At 39.6% G+C, this 12,367-nt stretch overlaps 2 protein-coding genes across 2 annotated transcripts; one reads left to right on the forward strand and one right to left on the reverse strand.

The window, feature by feature from the left end:
- Positions 1-808: 808 nt before the first annotated feature.
- On the reverse strand, positions 809-2,122 carry LOC144636774 (adenosine receptor A1-like). Its single transcript, XM_078495973.1, has one exon. The coding sequence runs from the start codon at positions 1,997-1,999 to the stop codon at positions 911-913; it is 1,089 nt and encodes a 362-aa protein (XP_078352099.1). The 5' UTR covers positions 2,000-2,122; the 3' UTR covers positions 809-910.
- Positions 2,123-6,194: 4,072 nt separating this feature from the next.
- LOC144636770 (doublesex- and mab-3-related transcription factor A2-like) lies at positions 6,195-11,471 on the forward strand. The gene is made up of 2 exons (XM_078495964.1): positions 6,195-6,738; positions 9,601-11,471. The coding sequence occupies exons 1-2, from the start codon at positions 6,369-6,371 to the stop codon at positions 10,404-10,406; spliced, it is 1,176 nt and encodes a 391-aa protein (XP_078352090.1). The 5' UTR covers positions 6,195-6,368; the 3' UTR covers positions 10,407-11,471.
- The last annotated feature ends 896 nt before the right edge of the window (positions 11,472-12,367 follow it).

Genomic DNA, 12,367 nt, shown 5'->3' on the forward strand with positions numbered 1-12,367 from the left:
GTGATAAAACAACAAAACCAACATGGCGACGAAAAAAATTGGGAAAAAATCGGCTTCACGAACAGAGTATCTATTTAACTCAGTTTCCAGTTAATAAGAACAAATTCCAAGTATTTAAAAACCGGCCAAAATCAGCCCTACTGACCGCTTTTTAGCAAAAGTTGCTGTACACTAGCGTCCCAAATTTACAATTCTTTTAACAAGCCGTTTGTTATGAAATCACGGATAAATTCGCTAATTACATGAAATTTCAATGGCATCAAATTTTCTTGTCAAATTTTTTTACTCTTATTTCCATTTTGAATTCGACCGGCATTATGATTAAATATTTTTTTATGGATTTATGGATAAGCAACTGGCAAGCGAGAACGTAACACCGCAAGAGACTCTTGAACACGGAACTGTATATGTCGCATGTGTCGCATATTCCAGATTACGAAGACAAACAAAACTTAAGTTATAACAGTTAAAAGTTCAAGTAAATGGATAAATAAAAAATTATTAAAAATAATAATACAATCACGATGTTGTGGCCAGCTTCCATCGTCCAAGCAGTCCAGTCCCTGAACTCTCCCTTCCGCGCGCCCTTAAAGGGGTTGCGAGGAAGAGGGAGTTCAGGGACTGGACTATCAATTTATTTTTGTGCGAACATTCTTAATGCATACAGCAACTTAAAGGTTCAAATCAGTTTATGAAATAGTTTTAAATACATAAATAAAAGAAAAATCTTTATACCGAACCAATTGTACTCTACCACGATGATTAACAGCAACATTTTTTACGATACTTCTAATCAGTTTCATTTTTTTGGCGAGCAAGCGCACTTCCATCGTCGTATCTGGGAATTTGAAAGGTCACTCCCGGTGAAGAATAAAGTTCTTAATAACGTATGGGAAAAACGATTTTACGATCAACCTGTTGTGGCCTCATCCATCGTCCAAGCAACTCGCCTAGATGTTTCCATTTGTTGTGGATCTTGTGCTATCGGGTTGACTCTGTCGCTGCGCCTGTTGACCGGAAAACAGCCGCAAACATTTCTCTTAATTTTTTGGAATAACTTTCGAACGTTGCGCCGAAATTTCGAGAACTTGTAAAAGTAGATGAAGGGATTGATGCATGAGTTGACACACGAAGCAGTGAGGCACCACAAGACCGCTCTTAAAATGTCTTCATTGCTTTTCAGGGTTGATGAAAACGCTGGAAACAGGATCATTGGCAACCAACATACAAGTGTTGTTATCAACACTAGTCCTATCCCTCTTGTGGCTCTATCTGTCAGGTGGTGTCGATTCGGAAACTGCATCGTCGCTGGCATGGACTGATCAATGATGCGTCGAGCTTGCTTTCTGGCCTCCTTGTAAATGACTCCATAGAGAATAGGAACAACCACGATTATTATGGTGGTGTACAAGTGAGCAATGACTTTTGCACCAAAATTGTTACTTAAGTTTAATATCCCTATTGCAAGTGCTACCACCCATGAAATTGAGATCAGCAGTGCAACGTTTGTCTCATTCATCCAGGTAATGTACTTAAATGGCAAATATATTACTACAAAGCGATCGAAGCTCACTGCCAATAATCCATTTAAAGAGGCAGTCATTAAACTATAACCAAAGAACGACATGCTTAGCAGGTAAGACTGGGTTTGGTCGGGGTGATTGAAGCGAATAACCATCAACGGTTGGTAAACTGCACAGAGAAGGAAATCAGCCACAGATAAACTAACCAGGAAAAAACTGGTCCCTTCTATATCTCGAACAGAGATAAACATCAGGGACGAAACAATCACCAGGAAATTAGCACAACTACCAATAACCAACGACAAGCAGTTGAAGATAGTAAATAAAACAGTTTCCCAAGCAGCCATGGCGAGTTTGCTTTTGCAAAAAAAACACAGCGTATTTCTAGATCTGTTCTTGCTGTCGCCCGAAATCGACAACTGAACATATTTATAATTATTTCTCTTATGTTCATGTTTTCTATTATCATTGTCCATTTCTAGGTATTATCTCAGGGTTTGTCAAGTAGCACAATCAGTCAGGAAATTTTGCACACTTCAACGACGTTAATTCCGTTCTGAATATAACTGTGCAAGGAAGCAATTAAATGAAGATGTATAGTGGAAACAAATTATTCACTTACTCTTTCAAAACTAAGAAATTAGACGGCAGTGTGCGGGCGGTCTCATTAACCATCTATTTTAACACATCGGTAAACATAACAGCGTTTACTACACATTTGAATGCCAAATCGGAAGCTTAAACCGTAAACTTGTTTTTGGCGCGTTCAATTGCTTATGCCATAGCGACAAAACAAGAGAGCAAGACAATATCGCGCATTAAGATAAAAAGGACATACATTACGCAGGTGGTGGGCACTTCAAAAACAGTAATAAAAAAATAAAATGAAATTAAAAAAATAATAATTTTGCGCCTAGCTGGATCGATGCTGAGGAGCAGATCATGTGATAAAGGACAAAGCCAACATGGCGACGGAAAAACTATTGAATTTATCTCTCAGTGGAACCTGACTTTATGGACACCCTCTTAACACATGGTTATTACGAAAACGTTTCTTGGCCCCGACTGAAAGCTCATACAGTTTCTTCTAAACCCGCTTTTATACGAACACCCGTTAACACTTTTCTACGTACCGCAGCTGGCTGACGCATTTTAAACCCGGCTAGTTAAGAAATATCAGTAAATATTTCCTGATATGGGCACTATTTACAGTAGTTGTACGCAGTGTTTTAACATGACCTTGAAGTACCCGCGGATCTCCAACTTAATAGCAACACTGTATATAGCCAGCTGGCCTGCCTCCTGCAAGTTGGGATTTTTAACCTTGTTATGTTTATTTAAAATTATTTGTTTCCTCTGTTTCAGTGGCATGCCTGTAAACTAGCTATCTCGTTGAGATATGAAGCTAAGTGCATGACCACTATAAACATACTTATTTTTTATTTTATTTAACACTGACTAGTTCAGCCAGTTTGGTTAGAAGGAAAGTTGAAAGCTTTTGCTCATGTGTCACTTACTGCTATTCTCTTCACAATAAATATACTGTTCAAAGGCTCTCTATTTTTCAATCCACGAAAACAACAAGGAAACAACGAGCGAAGCGGGAGGGGGTTTTATGCTGGCGTCCAGTTCTCTCGCGATTCTTTCAGGCCCACGTTCAATTAAAGAGAAAATACCAAAAAATCAAGAGTTGTGAACAGTCTACACAATAGCCTTCTAGCGGCACGGCATCTGCTGTGCACTGAACATGGACGCTAGCTGAGTTAAAATCCTCACTGTTGATGTTCTGAATAACCATTTTTTATCAATAAAGCAACTAAACCTGACATTATTGACATGATTTGCCTTTAAATGCGAACCCGGCCTCGTCGATCGTTCGTTAAAATGGACACCTTCTATTGATCCCACTTGTACATACGTATTTTACAACATAGATAAGAACGTAAGGCAAGCAAAGTAATTAAACCAAGCTAAAAAACATGCCGGCATATTGTAATGATCCTCGCAATCATGTTTTTGAGCTTCCTGTAGCAATGCCAAAATAAATTCAAATCTTCCTTCCTTACATATAAAATTACCAAGAAGAGTTTGTCAAAGTTAATGAGTTGTTTTTTTGGAAGCTACTTTGTCGACGGAGTTGTTATATACACGTTTATATGTTGTGTGCTTGTAATTTTTTCTACGTATTGTACATGTTATTGTTTTTACCATGTTCTAGTTATAACACGATGTCTATTTTGTTTGATTTAAAACGAGATATAAAAAAGCATCGAAGAATTCAGATCGACTTTCCATCGTTAAATGTTACCTAAACATAATTGCAATATTTGAAATGAGACTTATTTCCTGTGTATTCTGTTTGTTTTCGAACGATATGGCATGTCTGCATGTTATCTAGCACGGCCATGCAAATATGACCTTTGTATTACTCATTCGTGTTTCTTATATATAAAGGTCACACTTTTAGTGTAGTGAAAAAGTAACAAATCGTCTTTCTGTGTCTGATCGGTGTATACATCACCTAAGTCTGGTTTGTCAGAGCTTGGACAAAATAAAGCAAGCCCCGTCAAATTTATTCCGAACACCGTGTTTTAAGAATGCGGTCAGTATATTTGGTAACAGGTAATATTCAGATAAACAACATGTGAAAAGAACTGGTGCATTTTAAAACTGTAAGCATCGCTTTGTCGTGTTTAAACTTTTTGAAAAAGAAATGGGCTGTTGTAAAAATGGAAACTTGGAAAAGAGCTTTTAGACAAAGCCGTTAATTTAATACTAACATTAATGGCTTATGTTCGTCCAATCGTTTTAAACTACGCTTTTTAATTGCGGAAATCCTATATACTTTGACAATCAACTTAAACTTACTTTCAAGGATAGAATCAATAACACTAAAATCCGGCCTAGGGCTGGACATTTGTATAGAAAATTTCACTTCGTGCCCGTCATTGTCTCATTTCACCAGAAAAAGGCTTTTTCTTTTGAGATTAGTTGGAATAACATTTAATTGCCTAGGTAACGCTCTTCTAAAAGAAAACTTTGAAAGCGAACTGACACAGAAATATTAATGGCTTGTAGACTGCTTGTGCAATACCGGACAGGTTGCCAGCCTGGGTCTTAGCAATAATACGCCACCATTTTGCATTTGGATATTCAGACATGTTTCGTCCTTGTTGAAGATTAATTTCTTGTTGTGTGGATTAGTCTTTTCTTTTAGCCGCTTTAAAGTAAGAATAGTAAAAGGCATGTCATAAAAGAGATTATGAATAAGTTCATTTGTTTTCAGTACATCTGAAAACAATTCGGCAAGTAATTTTCATATTTGAGTACTTTTTGCGTGTGTGGCTTTCGAATTGAAGCCTTTTCGGAAGCAATTCGTGTCAAAATTCGATTACCGAAATGAAAGTTTCCTCCAAGCAAACACATTTTAACTTGCCTAGTTGAATGGATATTGATGCAGTGTTTGGCTGTATTGAATTTTGAAAGAGTGAATTGTCTGAATTATATTTTCGTGATCGAAAGCCGGTGCCGAATTGTATGTTATTCACTCCATTAGAGGGCGAATATTTCGTCGATTTTGCGTCAAAGAAACTTATTTCGCACTCATATTCAAATATTGCCCAAGGTAATTTTGCCAGGAGCTTAATTAAAAGGAAATTAAACAATAGTACAATTATTTGTTTAAACGGAGAAAAGGATATTTCAAGGTTAACGATCTTTATCAATCGCACATAAAACTTTTTGCGGGTTCACCTGAACACACAACTTTTTCTTATGAAACGTGCAAGCGAATAATTCGAGAGTGAAATGTTTGCCATTTTAAAGGTTTGTTTCTAGCTAATTTTCAACCAGACACTCATGTATATTCAGTGGCTTTGTTCTTTATTACAACGCGACTTATTCATCGACAACCGGGATTCCAAAATAATGGACGAAAATAGAAGGTGCTTATTAGGCAGACGTTCGAAAAAAGCGCTCTTTTGGCTGTCCACTTTCCACTTCAATTTCGCGACAAAGTTTTCTCGTACGATCAGTTCTTGTCTTTAGGCGATTTGTTTTTCGCTTCCCAGCGTCGTGAAAGCATATTTACGTTTCGTGTACTAGCGACCCTGAACTTTCACTTTGCCCACAATGATCTGAGCCATGAATTCCATAGAGAAATGACAAATTCAATCCGCCATTGTATCCGCACACAATTAGCTACTCGGTATCCAGTTTCTGGGGCTTTGTTTGATGTTTTGAATTATTCATTGTTTGGCAATTAGACGGGAAAACAATAAGCAAAGTATGTGGTCTTATTATGCAGCTTTCTGGGTTAGGCAATAACGCAAATGTAACACTGTAGCTAAATGATATGGACCGGCGCGACGCGTAGAATAACTTATGCGATTCCTAACTCCACCGCTAAAAGGGTCACGGCTTAAAGTTGCTCGGAAACGCTTTAGTTCGTGTTTAAGGGAGGAGTGCTGTACATTGAGTCTATTGACGGGATATTTGAAACACTCAAATCGCATTTGATTATTGCTTGTATGAGAAACTGCGTTTCCATTAATTGATAATAAATTCCTTTGAGAGTTTAAACTAATTTGGGTGAGGAGCGGGCTCAGTTGTTTACACGACTAAAGAAGGCCTGACAAGGCACACAGAAACTATTTGGACGTTGGGCCAATCGTGTCGCTTGTAAACAAAGGCTCTTGAATTTTTTGAATGCAAAAAATAAATTGAACAAAAGGGACCCGTCAGTCACTTTTAGTCGCGTCAAGAGCTACTACACTCCGTGTTGAGTGCTCTGTGCGACAACAGCTCCTCGACTTCAAGAGATTTTCAAGTGTGCGTTGACGAGTCATGGCAGACACCTCTTTCGTGATGCAACAGTCCTTCTCTGAGCGGAAGCCCCCGAGGATGCCAAAGTGCGCTCGGTGCCGAAACCACGGTGTGGTGTCGTGGTTAAAGGGACATAAGAGATATTGTAGGTGGCGAGATTGCAACTGTGCTCAGTGCACGCTGATCGCTGAGAGACAGCGCGTCATGGCAGCGCAAGTGGCTCTAAGGCGTCAACAGACCCAGGAAGAGAGCATGCGAGCACAGATAGTAAAGAAGGCCCCGTCTTATATTGCCCCCCTTGTAAGCGCAGTGCCACAGTTTAATGGTGTTCCTAGGACTTGTTCAGACGAAACTCCGGCAGTACTTCCATTCCGGCAGGTAGCCGTACACGGTAAGTCAACCGTAAACGCGGTGCGTTTTACGCCATTTTTTCTATCTAGTCGCGAAACTTAGTCGTATGAACGTACACGCCGCACCGCGCATTAGGAATTCGCGAATTATTTGCGACTTTCCGGTCGTTTGCTGAAAACTGTGGCCGGCGGGTACAATTTATAACATGTAGCAAATTGATATATGTTTGTAGTTTCTTAACTTGTCAATTACACGCCTCCAAGACAAACATTGGAACGTTTCATCTCAGGAAACTTTAGCGCGCCGTTTATTCAAGGCTTATCGCTCTCTTTTATCAAATTGTGACAAGGTTATTTTTCTGGTTGCGCACGGAGTAAAATTGGCGTGAAAGGAATCCGTTCAATTTCCGTGGACCTTGCCAGCGTTTAATATTGATGAGTAAAATATGCAGACATGGTTAACATAAGATCTAATTAGCCCTTGTTCCTCTCTATTGTAAATCAGTGCATTTTGTCCAGTATTGTGTTTTCAACTTGATAGAACAAACTAAACTACTGTTTGAAACATTTCTGTGCCATGAAGTTTCGCCGTATATTTTCTCTCCGCAAGTGTTGGCGCAAAAGCTTCCGACAGAAATTCCGCCATGTCTTAAATTTGCCATTGTGTCCCAAACTGGAACAAAAATGTTTTCTTTCAAGGATGAAAGCCGCTTACAAAAGGTCTGCATCAATGAAATTTCTTGGCACTTACAGAAAGAGCTTTCATGCGCAAAGCATTGACACCCGAATGTAATGGTCTAAATTAATTTCGTTTTCGATAACTTTTTTTCATTAATTCTCTCTCTACTTTCGTTTTCGCTAACAAAAAATTGCTTGCTCACTTTAAAACCAATTTCGGTACACACATTAGTTAAATATTCCTTTTAGCTCCAAGCGATGGAAATGTACACTTAAAAAGCTTTTGCGAGATAATTTGTTGGATTGATAAATCGATTTTTCAACAGGCTTGAGTGTTCAGTCAAATTTGCCATTCAATGAATAATCTAGCCAAAAGCTTTTCGCTCCGTGTTTGATATTTTCTTCACAGCGCGTTTTCGACTTAGTTTTGGTTTTTATATGTAACAAAGATAGGACCTTAAATCAAGCCAAAATGATCGCGCATTTCAATAAAAAAATACATATAAATACCCGTGAATTAAGAGCGAAAATTCTCTACATGTTCCTAGCACCATACTAGGCGAATTTTTTTTTTTAGATTTTTGAGTTTTTAGTGAAACCATTACAATGTTGAAAACCCGTGAGAGAGCGCAGCAAAACCTGCGAAAGGCCGAGTCTTGAATATTTGACAAGACGGAAGGCGCCACAATGAAGGTTACATTTTCTAATTGCGAAGCTCTTATTCGGAAACAAATAAACGATGCAATCAATATTGAGAAGAAGTTTTTTTCTCTTCTGTTAGCAAGATTCTGCAAAGAATGTTTCGGTCGCCAGGTAACCAAAACACTCTGTCTGCGTCTACTCAATTTGCATTTATTTGCGTCAATTCAGTTCAGCCAAATGGAAATTGTTTTCTTCTTTGCTGGAAGTCGTTTAAAGTTGTCCCGCCCTCCAAAAAAGGCTAATTCTAAAATAAATGGCGGCATGCAAGTTTACTCCTGTAGAAAACTAGCTCGCTTGATTGGGGAAAAATGCTAACCCTTAGCTTTTTTTTATTCTTTAATTTTTTCTGGCAAGACTTAAAATGGTTTTATTTGTGATGATAATCTGGTTTCATTTTTGTGCTTATTGGTAATTGCCTGCTCAATTTTTCGACTCCATTAACATCCTATGAATGATTTTTGTTTCTCGAATTTGATATTTTAATTGACCCAGCTCTGAAACTAAACCCGCTAAAATAAACAGCGACACACGCAACACTATTTCGCTCCACCAAGTCAGTAACATTTTAATTAGTACAAAGACGCCTGGACTTAAAACTAAATTCTCCAAGCAGAATTACAGCAAATGTATGGAAGAAAGTTGGGAGAAATATTAAGCTGATCGTTGAATTTAAGCGTTAATCTACCAGCTGGTCGCTTGCTGTTTGTATACTTTTTTCTCTTTCATATCATTCGATTAGTAAAACGAATGAAAACAAAATCAAAAGCCATTTTCAATTGCTTAGCTGTTCAGCTGGTTTCGTTGTAGCGGGCGTCAAATTGTTTCTGATGTTTAATACGATTTCGAAATGCCTCTTCTATGACCATCGAGTTGTGGCTTTCGAATTTGAAAATTATCTTCGGTCGAGTAAAAGAAAAAACATACAGCATGATCGATTTTGGCAGTTACAAGGCGGTTAAAGTTGGTCTTGGTCTTGTATGGTAAATGGTCTTGAATGAAAGTAGCCTGCGTGGCCGGCGCTCAAAGGGGAAGGAGAAGGGGAGTTCGAGCGCGATCGGGGAAGTGGGGAAGGGGAACCCCCCCTTCTCCGACCGCGCTTCGTGCTCTCTCCTCGCACCTCGCGCTTCGCGCTCGAACTTCCCTTCTCCTTCTCCTTTGAACGCCGGCCACGCAGGCTAGACTGATGAAAGATTTAGTGACTAGGAAAAAACATGAAAAAGCATTGCTTTAAACATTTATCATTGGGGAGTTGCCATCTTTACCGAGCTATTAAATAAGTATAATTTCAGATCCCATCTGGAATGCTCATCACCACGTTTCTTTAACCCTTTCATCCTGATTTGAAAGATCAATTCTCCTGAGTGTTTACCATGCTTTTGTTTAATTGCTAGTTAGGAGAATATGGTGGTTCATTAAGACCATATGTTATTGTTTTAATTGAAATTGGTTTAGTTTTGGCTCTAGGACAGTCATTAAAAACGCTATATTAATCGCAGCTACGTTTTCTCTCTTCTTTTGTTCAGAAGCCGAAAAAGAAGCAAAAAAGGAAACACCGAAGCAAACTACACCAAAATCCATCGACGCGTACGAGGTCAAAATTAAGGAAGAGCCAGTGAGCCCGATCAGCTTTGAAGAGGAACGATTTTCAGATGCCGAAGATAACCGTAAAAGATCGGCCAGCGACGAAGAAAAAGAGCCCGAGTACGAGCGCCCAAAAGTGCCACGCCTCTCCCCCCACAGAAAAGAGACCGAGACATTCAAATCCTCTTTAGAACTGCTTCAGCGCATCTTCCCTCACCAGAGTAAGGCTATTCTAGAGCTCATCCTTGGCGCTTGTGAAGAAGACGTGGTCAAAGCTATTGAATCTCTTCTTCCTGAGAACAGCCCCAGACCGTTCACTCTACCACTGCCCCTTAGAGGTTACGGATCTGGTCCGCTTATATCCTGCAACGGAAGCAGTAATTCAGCGTTCTCTCCCATTGCAAAATCTCCACCGTATGTTTATCCGGGACCTCTGTCCGCGCAAGCGCAATCGCTGAAGAGTCCGAGTGACAAGAGCCCAGGTACACCAAGTGCGTTTCAGCCTGTCCATTCCTGCAGCCCGCCAGAACTTAGCCCCTCAATGGCGGATAGATTCCAGTTTCCAGTAGTAGCGGGGTATTTCTTCAACAGGCCTGGTACAACAGCGCTTCTTCCGCACAATTCCGCGCAGCAGAGGACTGGGGCGTCTCATCCGGGTTCCAAGTTCTGTAGGCATTGTGGATTTTCGAGCAAGGCTGGAGACAAGTTTTGCAGTGAATGTGGAAAGTCGCTGTCAGAGTACGCTTAAAAAATTCAGAAATTTAAATATTTAGAGCAGTGGAAAAATAATTCACATTGTGATCGTGAGCCTTAGAATTAAACAATGTTAGCATTTAATAGCGCGCATTTTCCTTAGTTGCACAAGATTAGTTTAAGAAATGAATTGCGATCGAGAAGTTGATAAATTGTTCCTTTTTAGAGTGCGCTGTAATGACTGTATTGTGAATATGAGTTTTAAAACGCGTCAATGAACCAAATAGAGAACTTTTCATTTATTTATTATGGAACGGAAAAGACTCGCACATGAGTAATGGAATCTTGATAGTTAGCAGTACTAAAGATTTGCCTTTCATGAATCGAATAACTCTTGCACCTTACACAGGACGAAGTTAACACCGCCCTCACTGTTAAAAACGTGATCTTGAATTGTTTTATGATCATTTACTGATCCACGTGTTGACTGATTCTGAACTTAAGGGGGGGGAGGAGCGTAAAAGCAAGAGAATTAAGATTTAGTTAGCCTGCCAAGCTGCCTGTGTGTGTTCCTGCCAGAATACGCGTGCAACAAGTGATACAATTTACTGTAAATTTGCAGTCTCGAAATGTAGCATTTTGATCGAAGAAAAAGGTCGTGGCGTTGTAGATCGCAACGTTCTCTAAAACTGTTGTGGTTATGTTTTTCTTGTCATTCTGTTTGTGTTGTGTTGTCTTCAATAAATTTGCCTAAAGGTCGGTGTTTGTCCACTTTTGCAGAGACTTTTTATATTAAAAATCATGTCCAATTCTTAGTAGTGTAGCCACTCTCGTAAGCTTGTAATTCTACTGGTCCTCTAGTCTGGCAGCCCCGGGGGGGGGGGGGGGAGGGGTACACCCTATAATGGCCTATACGGGGAGGCTCCGCCCGAAAGGGGTACCTTTTTCAGGCTTAAGGCATATGAAAGGGTAGGGATTTCACACGTTTTTGTATATGAAAGGGTATGGAAATCTGTCATTTAGGTATTTAAAAGGGCCTTCAATTAAAATATTTCGAGAAGACGCAATGTACGGCTGTATTATTGTAATTTATTAAGCGCTACGTGAAAATGACAAGAAAGCGTCCTGTTCTAAGTCTATGCCATGTCTTTTAGGTATATGAAAGGGGTATCCTTTTCCAGTAAAAGGTATACCAAAGAGGAACAATTTCTGTCAAAAATGGTATATAAAAGGGTAAGGGGTCAGAGCTCGGGGCGGAGCCTCCCCGTATAAAACTTTTTTGAGTGCCCCCCCCCGGGTCTGGCAGCTGCTATTGTTTTGGGGGCTAGGGTCATTGTTCCTGTTGTTTGTTCTCTCGAAGAGTAGCGAGCCATTCATGTGAGACCCTGCGATAGCTGCTACCGAACCCTGACAAGATCCACACAATTTTGCTTGGTCTATACTTTGTACTCCCCCCCCCCCCCCCGCATATTCTATTTAGATCGAGGGTCTGAATGGGGGTACCTCGATAACATTATACACACTTTTTGGCTACAAAAACGGGTCCAAAAAGGCCAATATTATTTCGTTTAGTATATGGAGAGGTTTTCGGCCATTTTCCGACGATTTCCGATCATTCCGGAAGATTTCCGAAGACTACCGAATATTGCCGAAGACTGCCGAAGATTTCCGAAGACAGCCGAAGTTGTCCGAAGACTACCGAAGATTTTCAAGGAGAAATCCGAAAGTTTTCTCTAAGTTCATGAGTAATTTTATCCAATTTTCGAAGAGCACATAATAATTTTCAATGGGATTTTTTACGAAATATCCTTCCAACAGAAACAGTTAACATTAAAAAATTGTCCAATGTAACAGCAAACACTTACCTTATTATAGAAAATTAACGATACATGTAATTAACGCGAATTTCAAAAATTCGCGTTAATTTCATGTACCTCAATTTACGTCATTGTTAATGAAAATCACGCTTTTTTCCAGCATTGCTATTTTACGACACCTTTATTTCCGGAAAAGTTA

Source organism: Oculina patagonica, chromosome 13 (assembly GCF_052425735.1).
Source record: "Oculina patagonica isolate OP01 chromosome 13, crgOcupat, whole genome shotgun sequence".
Lineage (NCBI taxonomy): Eukaryota > Metazoa > Cnidaria > Anthozoa > Scleractinia > Oculinidae > Oculina > Oculina patagonica.

Excerpts from the sequence above, each read along its gene's own strand:
- LOC144636770 (XM_078495964.1), top strand. The coding sequence starts at position 6,369 with ATGGCAGACACCTCTTTCGTGATGCAACAGTCCTTCTCTGAGCGGAAG. Across the intron at positions 6,739-9,600 it reads CCGGCAGGTAGCCGTACACG|AAGCCGAAAAAGAAGCAAAA; the intron begins GTAAGTCAACCG and ends TCTTTTGTTCAG.
- LOC144636774 (XM_078495973.1), bottom strand. The coding sequence starts at position 1,999 with ATGGACAATGATAATAGAAAACATGAACATAAGAGAAATAATTATAAA.